Source organism: Onthophagus taurus, chromosome 8 (assembly GCF_036711975.1).
Source record: "Onthophagus taurus isolate NC chromosome 8, IU_Otau_3.0, whole genome shotgun sequence".
NCBI lineage: Eukaryota > Metazoa > Arthropoda > Insecta > Coleoptera > Scarabaeidae > Onthophagus > Onthophagus taurus.
In genome coordinates, this window is record NC_091973.1 from 6,101,045 (window position 1) to 6,120,745 (window position 19,701).

At 34.3% G+C, this 19,701-nt stretch overlaps 3 protein-coding genes and 1 pseudogene across 3 annotated transcripts; 3 read left to right on the forward strand and 1 right to left on the reverse strand.

Annotated features, from left to right (window-relative positions):
• The first annotated feature begins 42 nt into the window (after positions 1–42).
• LOC111425310 (alpha-1,2-glucosyltransferase Alg10) lies at positions 43–3,636 on the forward strand. Its single transcript, XM_023059257.2, has 2 exons — positions 43–239; positions 2,411–3,636. The coding sequence occupies exons 1-2, from the start codon at positions 99–101 to the stop codon at positions 3,611–3,613; spliced, it is 1,344 nt and encodes a 447-aa protein (XP_022915025.1). The 5' UTR covers positions 43–98; the 3' UTR covers positions 3,614–3,636.
• Positions 3,637–6,545: 2,909 nt separating this feature from the next.
• Positions 6,546–7,715, forward strand: LOC111425454 (galactose mutarotase-like; annotated as a pseudogene).
• Positions 7,716–11,134: 3,419 nt separating this feature from the next.
• Positions 11,135–12,834, forward strand: LOC111425403 (uncharacterized). The gene is made up of 2 exons (XM_023059396.2): positions 11,135–11,317; positions 11,454–12,834. Exon 2 carries the CDS (start codon positions 11,456–11,458, stop codon positions 12,656–12,658), a length of 1,203 nt encoding a protein of 400 aa, XP_022915164.2. The 5' UTR covers positions 11,135–11,317; positions 11,454–11,455; the 3' UTR covers positions 12,659–12,834.
• A 3,716-nt stretch (positions 12,835–16,550) lies between these two features.
• On the reverse strand, positions 16,551–17,938 carry LOC111425663 (galactose mutarotase). Its single transcript, XM_071198558.1, has 3 exons — positions 16,914–17,938; positions 16,757–16,861; positions 16,551–16,699 (listed from the first exon to the last, which is right to left on the reverse strand). The coding sequence occupies exons 1-3, from the start codon at positions 17,808–17,810 to the stop codon at positions 16,619–16,621; spliced, it is 1,083 nt and encodes a 360-aa protein (XP_071054659.1). The 5' UTR covers positions 17,811–17,938; the 3' UTR covers positions 16,551–16,618.
• Between the last annotated feature and the right edge of the window lie 1,763 nt (positions 17,939–19,701).

Below are 19,701 nucleotides of genomic sequence, written 5' to 3' on the forward strand. Positions count from 1 at the left end.
ATGCATTAACATGATCTTTTTGATGACAGATGGCGCTGAAGTAGACATACCTTTGCAACACAATTCTGACATAACCTTAAAATTAGAACTGAATTAAAATGTACCGGTTAGTAATAATTATTTATACAGCTACATCTCAAATAGTATTTAACAAAATTTATCAAGAAAGTAAAACTATAATAGATGAGGAGTTTCATATTTCCCAAGGTCTTCAATATTGTAATTTTAATTTTACAACGGTAAGGTTATGTTTGTTGTAGAATTAAGTTTTTTATGATTTATATAAGTTCTAGTCTCCAATTAAATACGATTTTATATTAACCTTTTACTAAACATCATGTTTTATAAGTTAAATTTGACATTTGATGATAAGTGTCAAATTTGTCATTTCACACAACATTAATATTACTATACAGGCTGTTCCTGTAAGTTGTGTACAAATTTGTAGTCTAAACTTATAAATGGCTAAGATATGGGCTTTCAAAGTTTAGAAATTTTTAAACATTTTCTTACATATTTTCAATATGGTTTGTCTTAGAAAGTAGAAGGATACCAAAGGACCTAATGCAATAATCTAGACTAGTCCCAGGGTGCTGCAGTCTCTAGCTATTGAGAAAATTATATCTAAGTATGCTATTGAAAACGAGGAATATTAAAAAATTCACCTTACAGCAAATCTGGGGGTGCGGGTGGGCTAGAAGGATACCAGAGGACCTAATGCAATAATCTAGACTAGTCCTAGAGTGCTGCAGTCTCTAGCTATTAAGAAAATGATATCTAAGTATGTTATTGAAAACGAGGAATATTAAAAAATTCACCTTACAGCAAATCTGGGGGTGCGGGTGGGCTAGAAGGATACCAGAGGACCTAATGCAATAATCTAGACTAGTCCCAGAGTGCTGCAGTCTCTAGCTATTAAGAAAATAATATCTAAGTATGCTATTGAAAACGAGGAATATTAAAAAATTCACCCTACGGAAAATCTGGGGGTGCGGCTGGGCTAGAAGGATACCAGAGGACCTAATGCAATAATCTAGACTAGTCCCAGAGTGCTGCAGTCTCTAGCTATTGAGAAAATAATATCTAAGTATGCTATTGAAAACGAAGAATATTAAAAAATTCACCCTACGGAAAATCTGGGGGTGCGGGTGGGCTAGAAGGATACCAGAGGACCTAATGCAATAATCTAGACTAGTCCCAGAGTGCTGCAGTCTCTAGCTATTGAGAAAATAATATCTAAGTATACTATTGAAAACGAAGAATATTAAAAAATTCACCCTACGGAAAATCTGGGGGTGCGGGTGGGCTAGAAGGATACCAGAGGACCTAATACAATAATCTAGACTAGTCCCAGAGTGCTGCAGTCTCTAGCTAGAGAAAATAATATCTAAGTATGCTATTGAAAACGAGGAATATTAAAAAATTCACCCTACGGCAATTCTGGGGGTGCTGGTGGGCTAGAAGGATACCAAAGGACCTAATGCAATAATCTAGACTAGACCCAGAGTGCTGTAGTCTCTACCAATTGAGAAAATAATATCTAAGTATGCTATTGAAAACGAGGAATATTAAAAAATTCACCTTACAGCAAATCTGGGGGTGCGGGTGGGCTAGAAGGATACCAGAGGACCTAATGCAATAATCTAGACTAGTCCCAGAGTGCTGCAGTCTTTAGCTATTGAGAAAATAATATCTAAGTATGCTATTGAAAACGAGGAATATTAAAAAATTCGCCCTACGGCAAATCTGGGGGTGCGGGTGGGCTAGAAGGATACCAGAGGACCTAATGCAATAATGTAGACTAGTCCCAGGGTGCTGCAGTATCTAGCTATTAAGAAAATAATATCTAAGTATGCTATTGAAAACGAGGAATATTAAAAAATTCACCCTACAGCAAATCTGGGGGTGCGGGTGGGCTAGAAGGATACCAGAGGACCTAATGCAATAATCTAGACTAGTCCAAGAGTGTTGCAGTCTCTAGCTATTGAGAAAATAATATCTAAGTATGCTATTGAAAACGAGAAATATTAAAAAAATTCACCCCTCGGCAAATCTGGGGGTGCGGGTGGGCTAGAATTATACCAGAGGACCTAACCGAATGATCTAGACTAGTCCCAGGGTGCTGCAGTCCTTAGTTTTCGAGAAAATAATTTTTGACTGCTATTAAAATCGATGAGTATCTGGGGGTGAGGGTAGACAGGGAACATATTAGAGGGTCTATTCAAATTATCCAGGATAGTCGCAGATTGCTACAACTTCTGTACTTTTAGAAAACGATTTTTCAATTGATATGTTCAATACTTGTCTGGTCAACTGTAATTTTATGAATTTGAATCTGGTACAGATTCAAATATGAATCTAACTTCAGCCACATAAAATAGTTTTATCTAATTTTTGATATTATTTTTAGTGGAATCCGAAGATCACAACACTTCCTGGGCTATATTTAATATCATCGCTAATTTTAGGACCATTTAACTTATGCGGAACTTACGGTTTAAGATATATAAGTTTTATATCCGGTTTAGTTAATTTTATTATTTTTTCTAAAACCATCCATAAGTTGAATCCAAAGTTTTCGAGAAATAAATCATGGCTGTCTGCTTTAAATTTATCGCTGTTACCCCCTTTGTATTTTTTTAATAATTTGTATTACACGGATGTTATATCACTGACGTTCGTTTTAATCATGATTTTGGCATCGTTAGAAAACAAGCATTTATTTGCTGCTTTGGCCGGATTTGTAACTATATTAATAAGACAAACTAACGTGATTTGGGTTGGTTTCATTTTTGGAAGATATTTTTTGAATAATTATTTTCATTATTGTTTAAAATCGAAAAAGGTTGTTAAAAACGAGTTAATTACCGATAGAGATGTTAAGCACTTTTCGTATAACGACTTCAAAAATGTATTCGCATTAAAAAAATTACCCGTTTCTGTGATGGTAAATTCATTTTATTATGTGATGTTATTTTTAGGGTTCTTAGCTTTTTTGGTTATTAATAAAGGGATTGTCGTGGGAGATAAAACGGCGCATGTTGCGGTTATACACATTCCACAATTATTTTATTTTGCTACTTTCACTTTGATTTTTGCGTGGCATCATTTTTTAGTTTTAATACCGTCGTTTTTAAATTTTGCTTGTAAAAGACCAATTTGTTTTTTTATCGCCATAATTGCAATGGGGCTTATTGTTCGTTACAACACCTTGGTTCATCCGTATTTATTAGCTGATAATAGACACTACACGTTTTATATTTGGTCTAGATTTTACGAAAAAATTTCTTTGTTTCGATTCGCAATGATCGTTCCGTATTTGTTCGGGATTTATTGTATGTTGTTTGTAAGTACTGCGCAAAATGATGTAACATTAACTATATTTTATGTTTTTTGTACCACGTTCGTGTTGATATTGCAAAAAATGATTGAAGTTAGATACTTTTTAATTCCGTTTGTGCTGTTTCGTTTAAATATTCGAAATGTTACGTATAAAATTATTATTTTTGAATTTTTTTATTATGTTATCATTAATGTTGTTACGCTTAGAATATTTTTTATGAAAGATATTTATTGGGATGATTTTGATTACGTTCAAAAATTAATATGGTAGGTAAATATATAGATTCCATTTGATTCGATTTTTTTTTCTAGAACTAACTCTTATTATGTATACACTCATACCTTCCTATACATTCTGTTCCTTCACGCAAACCAAGTGACAAAATGGAAAAAATGAAGTAATTATTAATAATCTGGATTGAAAACAAAAATTAACGAAAAATGGCGGTGAGTCAAATGAATATCCAGAAAAAAGCAATATCTATTTTTGTACGTTTGAATAGTGAAGAGACAAATGACGGTCCAACAATGTGAAAAATTCTTGGCAAGACGAGGTTGGTTTAAAAAATTCAATAGGCGACATAACTTGCAGAGCATTAAAATGAAATCAACTATTGAAAGAGGTAAATACGATCCATAACAAATTTTTAATGCAAATGAAACGGCCCTATGCTGGAAAAGAATACCTGATAGAACATTTATTTCTAACAAAAAGAGCTATGCCGGGATTTAAAGTATCTAGTAAACAAATGCGGCTGGAGATTTTAAACTCAAACCATTTTTAATATATACGTCCGAAAATCCAAGAGCTTTAAAAGGAATAGATAAGACTAGATTACCTGTTGTTTGGAGATCCAACAAAAACTACCCTGATTCAGCCAATTGATCAAGGAGTAGTACTAACATTAAAAGCTTATTACTTGCAGAAAAACCCTAATGAAACCGATAGCAAATTGTCAATTAATGAGTTTTGGCGCACTTCAATATGCTGTAGATAATATTTCCGAATAATGGGATGAGCTGAAATCAACAACATTAAACGGCGCAATCTAAATAAATTTTGCCATTCGGGTTTTTGTCTAGAAAAAGACGTTTGGCTAAACCCGAATGTTTCTAGTTTTAGTGTTAGTTCTAGTTTTACTCTGGCATTGTTACTAGAACTAACACTATATACAAGGTGTTAGGTAAACATGCGGCAAAAATTCAAGGGGTTTTTCTTTAGCCTATTCTAAGAATATTTTATGTAAAGTTGCTCAATCTATAATAAATGTTCGCAATGACTTCCTCCAGTCTGAATACAAGCATTCTTGACTGCCAAACTCTTTCAAACACACCAGGGTCGTTTCTAATTGAGTTACACCCAGCAATTATCCGATTTCGCAAATCGTCCAAATTCTCCACTGGGATAGCGTACACCAATGACTTCAGAGATCCCCAGAAAAAATAATCCAAGGGGTTTAAGTCTGTGGATAGAGCAGGCCATGCGTGTGGCCCACCTCGACCAATCCAGCGATTCCGTATGTTGCTGTTAAAAAATTACGAGCAACCAAACTGAAATGTGGTGGTGCACCATCGTGCATAAACATTCTCCAGAGACTCAGGCAGCGTTTCTGCCAAAAAGTTGCGATACACCATACCAGTAAGTCTTCCTGGTAGAAATATCGGTCCAATTAGATAATCATCCACAATTCCAACCCAAACATTCAAGAAAAATTGATGTTGAAAATGATCTTCACATACTTCATGTGGATTTTCATCTGCTCACACATGATTATTATGAAAATTCGAGGGATGAATAGAGGGATGCGAACTAATGTTTGCAATATCCATTGACATAATACAATACGTGGAGGTAAATCAGCCGGTAGTAATGCTAAGAGTGTGTCAAAATTAGGGACGGCCGAAACCACGTTCCTCTCAGGCATAAAAAACTGATATTAATCACGACTATCAGAAGTTATTCGAGGGATGAATAGAGGGATGCGAACTAATGTTTGCAATATCCATTGACATAATACAATACGTGGAGGTAAATCAGCCGGTAGTAATGCTAAGTGTGTGTCAAAATTAGGGACGGCCGAAACCACGTTCCTCTCAGGCATAAAAAACTGATATTAATCACGACTATCAGAAATTATTCTTACACTAACTGGATTAAATTTGCCATTTAGAGCAAAATTATAGAAATGGCGAAAAAGCCGAATTTTTTTCTGTAATCATGGAAACAAGTCCCGATATCAGCCACCAAGAACTATTTAGATTAATAATTCGATTTGTTAACACCGAATCAAAGAATACGTATTTGGTGGTAGAACATTTTATTGATTTTATTGAAGTAACTGACACTACAGGAGTCGGTCTGGCATCTATATTTTTAGACACAATAAAAGTACTAGGTTTAGACATTTACAACTGTAGAGGACAGGGGAGCCAATATTAAAGGTATGAATAACGGACTACAAAACCATATTTCAAATATAAATCCGAGAGCGTTATTTGTTCCTTGCTCCTGTCACTCTATTAATCTTGTTTTAAATAATGCTGGAGAATCAAGTATGAAATATTTGTATTATAATATGAAATGGTCAATTTTTTTGGAATAATACAAAGCTTGTATAATTTTTTTCTGCATCCACTTATAGATGGTTTATTCTTGTCAAACATCTGATTAATTTAACTTTAAAACCTGTATGTTCTTCGAGGTGGGAAAGTAGGATAAATGCGATCAGGTCCATTAGATTTTTGTCCCGTCACATTTTGGTATTGTAGAAGACACGTCTGTGCTGGATTCTCATGGAAATAATACTAAAGTAGAAGCAAGCAATATATTAGAGAAGTTAAATTATCAGGGCATATGCATTACAATAATTTGGTATCGCAATGTATGCAATGTACTTTTAGATGTCAACAGAGCAAATCTTCTACTACAAAGCCCAAAGTGCACGGTTTGTGCACCAGTTGAAACAATTCAACAGCTTGCAAATAATCTAAAAAAACTAAGAAGTGACGAAGAGTATCAAAAATTGTTAGTTATAGCGTCTGTAGAAGACGTCTGATGAATGTTTTCGAAGATTTTTCGGTCGGGGACATTTCCGGCAGGAACGTTCTAGTAACAGTATTAGTGTAAAACTGGAACTAACACTATACCTAGAACTAGAATCATTTGGGTTTAGCCGTCTTTAGAGACGTGCGGCTAAACCCAAATGATTCTAGTTCTAGGTATAGTGTTAGTTCTACATAGTAACAGTGTTAGTGTAAAATTAAAACAAACACTAGACAATGGCGTTTTTGGTGATATTGTTACGGGGTTTGATGATATGGCGGGATATCGAAATTCTTTAAACCCTTATTTTTGGCGCGACTGTTGGTCGAGTAGCGAATCGAGTTGGTTACGCTCGATTTTTTATCGGCGATCAACAATATCAAATATCGGCGAATTATAATAATACTCATCAACTTCATGGTGGATTTAAAGGTTTTGATAAAGTCGTTTGGGAATCTTTTAAAAACGGGGATGAAGTTGTGATGAGTTATGATTCGAAGGATTTAGAAGAAGGTTATCCCGGAAACGTTTTAGTTAATGTTACATATTGTTTAACGGATGATAACGATTTTATCATCGATTTTAAAGCGACCACCACAAAACCGACGTTTATCAATTTAACAAATCATTCGTATTTTAATTTAGCTGGACACGATAAAGGTGCTGTTGAATTATACAAACACGTTATTAATATAAACGCTGATAAAACAACCGATGTTGATCAAGATTCTATTCCTACTGGAAAACTTTTAAATGTTGCTGGAACGATTTTTGACCTACAAATTCCTAAGATATTAGGAGACGTTATTCATAAAATTCCTGGATATAGCGGTTACGACCATAATTTTTGCATCAATAAAGGTGTTAAACAAGAAGAAGGATTTATTGCTAGGGTTAGTCATCCACCGAGCGGGAGGACACTCGAAATTTATGGTAAGCAACCTCGTGTTCAATTTTATACTTCCAATTTTTTACCTGGTGTAAGCAAAACTTTTTAATTTAGAAAAAAATATCATTTTTTTAACAACAATCAAAACTGGGTGATGTTATAACAGGAAAAGGGTCTGCGAATTATTACAAACACGGAGCTCTCTGTTTGGAAACTCAAAATTACCCAGACGCCGCTAATCACGTAATTATAAATATATCACCTTTATTGATCTTATTTTATTAATTTTTTTTATTTAAGAACAACTTTCCAAAGTCGATTTATAACCCAGGGGAAACATATCATCACAGAATCGTATACAAATTCTACATAACAACATAAAAATATTTTTACTGCTAAAATATTGTTTATTATTGTAAAGAAAGGATATGTAATAACCTTATTATATCATATTAATAAGCGCAAAAATTTAATTAGATATGTTTAATACAATAAAGTAAAATATAATAATAAGAAAATTAGATCTAGAACTAGAAACATTCTGGTTTAGCCAAACATCTTTCAAGACGGCTAAACTCGAATGATTCTAGTTCTAGGTATAATGTTAGTTCTAGTAACAGTGCTAGTGTAAAACTAGAACTAACACTGTACCTAGAACTAGAATCATTTGGGTTTAGCCGCACGTCTCTAAAGACGGCTAAACCCAAATGATTCTAGTTCTAGATATAGTGTTAGTTCTACATAGTAACAGTGTTAGTGTAAAACAATAACTAACACTAGACCTAGAACTAGAAACATTTGGGTTTAGCCGTACGTCTCTTAAGACGGCTAAAGCCGAAAGATTCTAGTTCTTGGTCTAGCGCTGCTTAACAATTAAAACTAGAACTAACGGTGTTACTATGTAGAACTAACACTATACCTAGAACTAGAATCATTTGGGTTTAGCCGTCTTTAGAGACTTGCGGCTAAACCCAAATGATTCTAGTTCTAGGTATAGTGTTAGTTCTAGTTTTACACTAGCACATTCGGATTTAGCCGAACGTCTCTCAAGACGGCTAAATCCGAATGATTCTGTGTTAGTTCTAGTTTTACACTAGCACTGTTACTAGAACTAATACTATACCTAGAACTAGAAACATTCGGATTTAGCCGAACGTCTCTCAAGACGGCTAAATCCGAATGATTCTAGTTCTTGGTCTAGCACTGCTTAACAATTAAAACTAGAACTAACACTGTTACTATGTAAAACTAACACTATACCTAGAACTAGAATCATTTGGGTTTAGCCGTCTTTAGAGACGTGCGGCTAAACCCAAATGATTCTAGTTCTAGGTATAGTGTTAGTTCTAGTTTTACACTAGCACTGTTACTTTGGGTTTAGCCGTCTTTAGAGACGTGCGGCTAAACCCAAATGATTCTAGTTCTAGGTATAGTGTTAGTTCTAGTTTTACACTAGCACTGTTACTAGAACTAATACTATATCTAGAACTAGAAACATTCGGATTTAGCCGAACGTCTCTAAAGACGGCTAAACCCAAATGATTCTAATTCTAGAACTAGAACCTAGAACTAGAATCATTTGGGTTTAGCCGTCTTTAGAGACTTGCGGCTAAACCCAAATGATTCTAGTTCTAGGTATAGTGTTAGTTCTAGTTTTACACTAGCACTGTTACTAGAACTAATACTATACCTAGAACTAGAAACGTTCGGATTTAGCCGAACGTCTCTCAAGACGGCTAAATCCGAATGATTCTAGTTCTTGGTCTAGCACTGCTTAACAATTAAAACTAGAACTAACACTGTTACTATGTAAATCTAACACTATACCTAGAACTAGAATCATTTGGGTTTAGCCGTCTTTAGAGACGTGCGGCTAAACCCAAATGATTCTAGTTCTAGGTATAGTGTTAGTTCTAGTTTTACACTAGCACTGTTACTAGAACTAATACTATATCTAGAACTAGAAACATTCGGATTTAGCCGAACGTCTCTAAAGACGGCTAAACCCAAATGATTCTAATTCTAGAACTAGAACCTAGAACTAGAATCATTTGGGTTTAGCCGTCTTTAGAGACTTGCGGCTAAACCCAAATGATTCTAGTTCTAGGTATAGTGTTAGTTCTAGTTTTACACTAGCACTGTTACTAGAACTAATACTATACCTAGAACTAGAAACATTCGGATTTAGCCGAACGTCTCTCAAGACGGCTAAATCCGAATGATTCTAGTTCTTGGTCTAGCACTGCTTAACAATTAAAACTAGAACTAACACTGTTACTATGTAAATCTAACACTATACCTAGAACTAGAATCATTTGGGTTTAGCCGTCTTTAGAGACGTGCGGCTAAACCCAAATGATTCTAGTTCTAGGTATAGTGTTAGTTCTAGTTTTACACTAGCACTGTTACTAGAACTAATACTATATCTAGAACTAGAAACATTCGGATTTAGCCGAACGTCTCTAAAGACGGCTAAACCCAAATGATTCTAATTCTAGAACTAGAACCTAGAACTAGAATCATTTGGGTTTAGCCGTCTTTAGAGACTTGCGGCTAAACCCAAATGATTCTAGTTCTAGGTATAGTGTTAGTTCTAGTTTTACACTAGCACTGTTACTTTGGGTTTAGCCGTCTTTAGAGACGTGCGGCTAAACCCAAATGATTCTAGTTCTAGGTATAGTGTTAGTTCTAGTTTTACACTAGCACTGTTACTAGAACTAATACTATATCTAGAACTAGAAACATTCGGATTTAGCCGAACGTCTCTAAAGACGGCTAAACCCAAATGATTCTAATTCTAGAACTAGAACCTAGAACTAGAATCATTTGGGTTTAGCCGTCTTTAGAGACTTGCGGCTAAACCCAAATGATTCTAGTTCTAGGTATAGTGTTAGTTCTAGTTTTACACTAGCACTGTTACTAGAACTAATACTATACCTAGAACTAGAAACATTCGGATTTAGCCGAACGTCTCTCAAGACGGCTAAATCCGAATGATTCTAGTTCTTGGTCTAGCACTGCTTAACAATTAAAACTAGAACTAACACTGTTACTATGTAAAACTAACACTATACCTAGAACTAGAATCATTTGGGTTTAGCCGTCTTTAGAGACGTGCGGCTAAACCCAAATGATTCTAGTTCTAGGTATAGTGTTAGTTCTAGTTTTACACTAGCACTGTTACTTTGGGTTTAGCCGTCTTTAGAGACGTGCGGCTAAACCCAAATGATTCTAGTTCTAGGTATAGTGTTAGTTCTAGTTTTACACTAGCACTGTTACTAGAACTAATACTATATCTAGAACTAGAAACATTCGGATTTAGCCGAACGTCTCTAAAGACGGCTAAACCCAAATGATTCTAATTCTAGAACTAGAACCTAGAACTAGAATCATTTGGGTTTAGCCGTCTTTAGAGACTTGCGGCTAAACCCAAATGATTCTAGTTGTAGGTATAGTGTTAGTTCTAGTTTTACACTAGCACTGTTACTAGAACTAATACTATACCTAGAACTAGAAACATTCGGATTTAGCCGAACGTCTCTCAAGACGGCTAAATCCGAATGATTCTAGTTCTTGGTCTAGCACTGCTTAACAATTAAAACTAGAACTAACACTGTTACTATGTAAAACTAACACTATACCTAGAACTAGAATCATTTGGGTTTAGCCGTCTTTAGAGACGTGCGGCTAAACCCAAATGATTCTAGTTTTAGGTATAGTGTTAGTTCTAGTTTTACATTAACACTGTTACCATGCATATTAATAATCTATAAACAAAACTTATATTCCTTTTAGATTCTACAGTTTTTGAATATCCCTAAATATTTTTTGGAGACATTTTGTACGTCATTTTTGATAGCGCAAACTTCACGTGTATTTGACAAAATTCCCAAGAAATTTCTCAGAGGGCGCTTTTCCAAACTATTAATTTATTAATGTTTTCTTACCCAAACATCTAAAAATCAGCAAAGTTTTTGCCTGAAATCTACCGTTCACCACGCAGTCTTCAAAGAGCCCAACATTTATATGTTTAAATCAAGCCAGTAAGTACCCAAAGCGTTGTATTAAAGAAAAGTGAGGTTATGCATCTTAGACGCTCAATAAGCCAAGAGTAATAACGGTTTTTAGGTGTTTTATGATTTTGTAACAGTAATAATCGGCGATTTATTGTGATTTTAGACATGGGGGGATGCAGATGTAGCTTTCGTAATTGTCAAAGTGCTACAAAAACCAATGGTGATCTCCATTTTTTTCATTATCCTGTTAAGCATAAGGAGAGATGCAACGAGTGGATTCGCAATGCTCGTCGACCAGATTTCTTCGTTTTACCCGACGATCAATTACGCAACAAAGTGGTTTGTGATTTACACTTTGAAAAGTGTTATTTCACAAACGCGCTACGAAAACGCCTGGTTCATAACGCAGTTCCCACATTGGGTGTTGGGTGTGAAGATGAAGTGTTAAATGATAACTCAGGGGAGTTTCAAAACATTGATATATTACCAGCAAATGAAGATGGAACAATATTTACCTTGGACACTGACAGCATGCAGCATAAATCTGATGACCCAATAAGCACTTATAGTTTTAAAAACGGCACTTTGGTCCCTGTTTATGAAGAAGAATCAACAGAACCAATAGTTTACACCCTCGACCAAGACGAATTCAAAGTTGTTCCGAATTTCCGCGAAACATCATCAGAAAAAAATTACGTTTTCGTCAACACAAACAAAGAATCAGATACAACAGAAAATTACGAAATTGTATTTAATGGAGAAACGCAACAACCAACAATTGAGAAAAAGGGCGCCTCAACAACCACAATGGAAATCACCACAACCACAGGTTACACAAGATCCGACCCCAAAAAGGTTCAAATGGCTCCAATTGAATACGTGTACGTTCAACCAAACATAGAAGATGAACCGGTGGATGAAGAAGTTGAAGAGTCGAAATCTGTTGATACAAAAATGATAATTGATGACCAAGTTGAAACAGTTTCGAATGAAAACAATCAGAAACAAATAGAATATCAGAAACACCCCAAAAATAAATACAGTGTGAAAAAGAAAGTGTTAAAACAAATTAATAACCACAGTAGACAAATAGCCTCGCTTAAAAAGGCTTTATTACAATCGAATTTAAGAAAAGTTAATACACTTAATTTGAACACCATTAAAGGTAAGGTCCATCCAACGTTTTTGGGCGCTTTGACAATAAATTTGTTCAAAAAACAGTCGAATTTTAGTCAGAACGAATCAGAATTTTTAACCACACTTTATAAATTGTCACCAGATTGTTACAATTTATTAAAAGAAAAACTTCATTGGAATTTACCCTCTTCTAACGTTGTTGAAGGTTTAATTGGCCAAAAATCCAATTAATTTAATGTTAATTAATTAATTTCATATAGAATTACATTAGAATTTTAAGCATTAGCTTTATTTAGCAATTATTGAGTAGTAATTTTCTTATTATTGTATTTTACTTTATTATGTATTAAGCATATCTAATTGAATTTTTGCGCTTATTAATATCATATAATTTCTTCTATTGTTAATTAATATTAATGGAATATGAATTAAATATTATTAATAGATAATAAGTTTATTACATATCCCTTCTTTACAATAATAAACAATATTTTAGCAGTAAAAATATTTTTTATTTCATATAAAATTTTTCTGAATTAAAAAGTTTTGCTTACATCAGATGAAGAAATCAAGAAACCCTAGTAATAAATCCTTTTTCTTGTTTAACACCTTTATTAATGCAAAAATTATTGTCATAACCGCTATATTCAGGAATTTTATGAATAACGTCTTTTAATATCTTAGAAATTTGTAGGTCAAAAATTGTTCCAGCAACATTTAAAAGTTTTAGGTATAGTGTTAGTTCTAGTTTTACACTAACACTGTTACTAGAACTAGAATCATTCGGGTTTAGCCGTCTTGAGAGACGTTTGGCTAAACCGGAATGTTTCTAGTTTTAGGTATAGTGTTAGTTCTAGTTTTACACTAGCACTGTTACTAGAACTAACACTATACCTAGAACTAGAATCATATGGGTTTAGCCGCACGTCTCTAAAGACGGCTAAACCCAAATGATTCTAGTTCTAGGTATAGTGCTAGTTCTAGTTTTCCACTAGCACTGTTGCTAGAACAACACTATAGCTAGAACTAGAAACATTCGGGTTTAGCCGTCTTGAGAAACGTTTGGCTAAATCCGAATGTTTCTAGTTCTAGGTATAGTGTTAGTTCTAGTTTTACACTAACACTGTTACTATCTAGAAACATCATCAGAAAAAATTACGTTTTCGTCAACACAAACAAAGAATCAGATACAACAGAAAATTACGAAATTGTATTTAATGGAGAAACGCAACAACCAACAATTGAGAAAAAGGGCGCCTCAACAACCATAATGGAAATCACCACAACCACAGGTTACACAAGATCCGACCCCAAAAAGGTTCAAATGGCTCCAATTGAATACGTGTATGTTCAACCAAACATAGAAGATGAACCGGTGGATGAAGAAGTTGAAGAGTCGAAATCTGTTGATACAAAAATGATAATTGACGACCAAGTTGAAACAGTTTCGAATGAAAACAATCAGAAACAAATAGAAAATCAGAAACACCCCAAAAATAAATACAGTGTGAAAAAGAAAGTGTTAAAACAAATTAATAACCACAGTAGACAAATAGCCTCGCTTAAAAAGGCTTTATTACAATCGAATTTAAGAAAAGTTAATACACTTAATTTGAACACCATTAAAGGTAAGGTCCATCCAACGTTTTTGGGCGCTTTGACAATAAATTTGTTCAAAAAACAGTCGAATTTTAGTCAGAACGAATCAGAATTTTTAACCACTCTTTATAAATTGTCACCAGATTGTTACAATTTATTAAAAGAAAAACTTCATTGGAATTTACCCTCTTCTAACGTTGTTGAAGGTTTAATTGGCCAAAAATCCAATTAATTTAATGTTAATTAATTAATTTCATATAGAATTACATTAGAATTTTAAGCATTAGCTTTATTTAGCAATTATTGAGTAGTAATTTTCTTATTATTGTATTTTACTTTATTATGTATTAAGCATATCTAATTGAATTTTTGCGCTTATTAATATCATATAATTTCTTCTATTGTTAATTAATATTAATGGAATATGAATTAAATATTATTAATAGATAATAAGTTTATTACATATCCCTTCTTTACAATAATAAACAATATTTTAGCAGTAAAAATATTTTTTATTTCATATAAAATTTTTCTGAATTAAAAAGTTTTGCTTACATCAGATGAAGAAATGAAGAAACCCTAGTAATAAATCCTTTTTTTTGTTTAACACCTTTATTAATGCAAAAATTATTGTCATAACCGCTATATTTAGGAATGTTATGAATAACGTCTTTTAATATGTTAGGAATTTGTGGGTCAAAAAATGTTCCAGCAACATTTAAAAGTTCTAGGTATAGTGTTAGTTCTAGTTTTACACTAGCACTGTTACTAGAACTAGAATCATTCGGGTTTAGCCGTCTTGAGAGACGTTGGGCTAAACCCGAATGTTTCTAGTTCTAGATATAGTGTTAGTTCTAGTTTTACATTAGCACTGTTACTGGAACTAACACTATACCTAGAACTAGAATCATTTGGGTTTAGCCGCACGTCTCTAAAGACGGCTAAACCCAAATGATTCTAGTTCTAGGTATAGTGTTAGTTCTAGTTTTACACTAGCACTGTTGCTAGAAATAACAGTATACCTCGTACTAGAATCATTCGGGTTTAGCCGCACGTCTCTAAAGACGGCTAAACCCAAATGATTCTAGTTCTAGGTATAGTGTTAGTTCTAGTTTTACACTAGCACTGTTACTAGAACTAACACTACCTAGAACTAGAATCATTTGGGTTTAGCCGCACGTCTCTAAAGACGGCTAAACCCAAATGATTCTAGTTCTAGGTATAGTGCTAGTTCTAGTTTTACACTAGCATTGTTACTAGAACTAACACTATACCTAGGACTAGAATCATTTGGGTTTAGCCGCACGTCTCTAAAGACGGCTAAACCCAAATGATTCTAGTTCTAGGTATAGTGTTAGTTCTAGTTTTACACTAGCACTGTTGCTAGAAATAACAGTATACCTCAAACTAGAATCATTCGGGTTTAGCCGCACGTCTCTAAAGACGGCTAAACCCAAATGATTCTAGTTCTAGGCATAGTGTTAGTTCTAGTTTTACACTAGCACTGTTACTAGAACTAACACTATACCTAGGACTAGAATCATTTGGGTTTAGCCGCACGTCTCTAAAGACGGCTAAACCCAAATGATTCTAGTTCTAGGTATAGTGTTAGTTCTAGTTTTACACTAGCACTGTTGCTAGAAATAACAGTATACCTCAAACTAGAATCATTCGGGTTTAGCCGCACGTCTCTAAAGACGGCTAAACCCAAATGATTCTAGTTCTAGGTATATGCTAGTTCTAGTTTTACACTAGCACTGTTACTAGAACTAACACTATACCTAGAACTAGAATCATTTGGGTTTAGCCGCACGTCTCTAAACACGGCTAAACCCAAATGATTCTAGTTCTAGGTATAGTGTTATCTAGTTTTACACTAGCACTGTTACTAGAACTAACACTAAACCTAGGACTAGAATCATTTGGGTTTAGCCGCACGTCTCTAAAGACGGCTAAACCCAAATGATTCTAGTTTTAGGTATAGTGTTAGTTCTAGTTTTACACTAGCACTGTTGCTAGAAATAACAGTATACCTCGTACTAGAATCATTCGGGTTTAGCCGCACGTCTCTAAAGACGGCTAAACCCAAATGATTCTAGTTCTAGGTATAGTGCTAGTTCTAGTTTTACACTAGCATTGTTACTAGAACTAACACTATACCTAGGACTAGAATCATTTGGGTTTAGCCGCACGTCTCTAAAGACGGCTAAACCCAAATGATTCTAGTTCTAGGTATAGTGTTAGTTCTAGTTTTACACTAGCACTGTTGCTAGAAATAACAGTATACCTCAAACTAGAATCATTCGGGTTTAGCCGCACGTCTCTAAAGACGGCTAAACCTAAATGATTCTAGTTCTAGGTATAGTGTTAGTTCTAGTTTTACAGTAGCACTGTTACTAGAACTAACACTATACCTAGAACAAGAATCATTCTGGTTTAGCCGTTCTAGGTCTAATTTTTTTATTATTATATTTTACTTTATTGTATTAAACATATCTAACTAAATTTTTGGGCTTATTAATATGATATAATAAGTTTATTACGTATCCCTTCTTTACAATAATAAACAATATTTTAGCAATAACAATATTTTTATGTTGTTATGTAGAATTTGTATACGATTCTGTGATGATATGTATCCCCTGGGTTATAAATCGACTTTGGAAAGTTGTTCTTAAATAAAAAAAATTAATAAAATAATATCAATAAAGATGATAAATTTATAATTACGTGATTAGCGGCGTCTGGGTAATTTTGAGTTTCTAAGCAGAGAGCTCCGTGTTTGTAATAATTCGCAGACCCTTTTCCTGTTATAACATCACCCGGTTTTGATTGCTATTAAAAAAAATGATATTAAATTTTTTCTAAATTAAAAAGTTTTGCTTACATCAGGTAAAAAATTGGAAGTATAAAATTGAACACCAGGTTGGTTACTATAAATTTCGAGTGTCCTCCCGCTCGGTGGATGACAAACCCTAGCAATAAATCCTTCTTCTTGTTTAACACCTTTATTGATGCAAAAATTATGGTCGTAACCGCTATATCCAGGAATTTTATGAATAACGTCTCCTAATATCTTAGGAATTTGTAGGTCAAAAATCGTTCCAGCAACATTTAAAAGTTTTCCAGTAGGAATAGAATCTTGATCAACATCGGTTGTTTTATCAGCGTTTATATTAATAACGTGTTTATATAATTCAACAGCACCTTTATCGTGTCCAGCTAAATTAAAATACGAATGATTTGTTAAATTGATAAACGTCGGTTTTGTGGTGGTCGCTTTAAAATCGATGATAAATTCGTTATCATCCGTTAAACAATACGTAACATTAACTAAAACGTTTCCGGGATAACCTTCTTCTAAATCCTTCGAATCATAACTCATCACAACTTCATCCCCGTTTTTAAAAGATTCCCAAACGACTTTATCAAAACCTTTAAACCCACCATGAAGTTGATGAGTATTATTATAATTCGCCGATATTTGATATTGTTGATCGCCGATAAAAAATCGAGCGTAACCAACTCGATTCGCCACTCGACCAACAGTCGCGCCAAAATAAGGATTTAAAGAATTTCGATATCCCGCCATATCATCAAACCCCATAACAATATCACCAAAAACGCCATTTTTATCCGGAATTTGAATCGACGTTATTGTTGACCCATAAGCGATCACTTGAACGGTTATTCCATTGCAATTACGCCAAGTGTAGCGTTTTATAGGAATTATTTGACCTTCAGAGTCTTTAAAATTATCGAAAATATCTTCTGTTACGATCATTGTGGCACACTTCACAATTTTTGAAAAGGAATGATTTTTTTTGGGGCTAAATCGGGGTTATAAATTGGTTGGCCGATAAGATTAGGTTTTTTGGGAATTTGTTTACGGTTGCCTATCTTATCGTGTTTATTTGCGGTTTAGAATTGTTAATAATAATTAAGTGGTTACAATCTTACCAACTTTATATTTAAATTTAAATAAATATGATTTATGTATGTACAGATGAGACATAAATTTAAATTAGGAGGTATAGATTTAAATTACAATGTGAGTAGCAATGTTAAAAAATTATTTTAATATATAGGATGGTTCATTTAACGTGAGACAAGCGATTATCTCCAAAACGGTTCATTTTACATAAAAATGAACCAAATGAAAGTTGTTCTGTGCGTTTTTTGACCTTGACCTTATTTTCAAGGTTATATGAAGGTCACAACCAATTTTTTAAATGGCACCCTATATATTTTATTGTAAAATCTGAATCTGTGGATAAAAGTAAAGTAATTAAAAAAAAAATAAAAAAAATTTATTGTGTGGTTTTGCCAGTAGAACGGCAAAACATCTTTCTTTAGGAACAATTAACCAACGTTTATAATCTAGCAAGAACAAATAAGATTTATGAATTTTTAAACATTTTCCTACCCGCTTCGATACATTGTCTTTAGTTCTTAATTCTTAGAATATTATTTAAGAATGCTCAAAAAAAATCCAGAAGAGGTATATCGGGTGACCTGGCTCGTCGGAAATGCCTTTGGAAAGAGGTCTAAAAGAACAAGAGTTCGTGGAGCTGCTGATGTCGACATTTTCAGAATATCGCTTTCAGAGACTTAATTGGTTGAACTGTTTTAAAATATAACAGGCAAAACTAAATTTGCATAAAAACTGCTTGGCAACAAATTCTGAATTAATTCCATCGTTTTACATTAAGGCAAAGTGTTTAAACTAAGCCATTAAATTATGGACACTCTAAGTGTCGCAGAAAAAGTCGAAATGATTTTTATTTATGGAGAAAGTGGCAGAAAAGTTGCTGATAGTATAACTTTGTATCGAGAACGTTTTCCTGATCGAAATACTGAATGGGAATATGGAGGAAGGAGATGAAGGGGAATATACCTATACATAGTGATAGATTATGTGGTAATGGACCAAGGAATGTGGGAGAGGATAGAAACATTTAGGATTGGGTTGGGTTGCGTTGGTAGAGTCGGATCACCAGCCTCATAATAGCAGCATAAAGGGATCGAGGGGAAGAAGGAACAGAAAGATACTGGAACACGGTGGAAAATAATTAGGGTAGATTGGTCGAAAGAGAGGATAGAACATTATAGGGGAAAGTTGGCAAGCTGGGGTCAGAGGGTGGAGAGGACCGACGGGTTGAATGAACTAGTTGAGGTGGTTAGGGGGGCGATTAGACTAGGAAGAAACAAATGGTGGGATAGGAAATGCAAAGAGGCCAAGAGAGAAGCTATAAGGAAATTAAGACAGTGGCAGAGAGGAGAGGTAGAGATAGATAGATATATAGAGGCCAGGGGAAAATACAAAGAAGAATACGAGAAAAAAGAGGAGGGAACTGAAGGAAAGGGAGACTGAGAAGATTAAGGAGTTGAAAGAGGAAAATGAGGTATGGAGATACTTAAAGAGGATGAGGAAGAGGATACAAATGACTGAATGGAGAACCTACTTCATGGGATTATTGGGAGGGGTGGAAGAGAGAAGACTGGGAGAGAGAGAGCGAGAGGTGCAAGGAGGAGAAGAGATAACACTGGAAGAAATGGAGGCTAATGTTGTCCTTAAGGATAATGTTTATCGCATGCAGGATCGGATAAGAAATGCATGCAGAAATAGTAGCCAAGAAAACCTTTTAAGATATAAAGAAAGTTTTAGTAGAAGG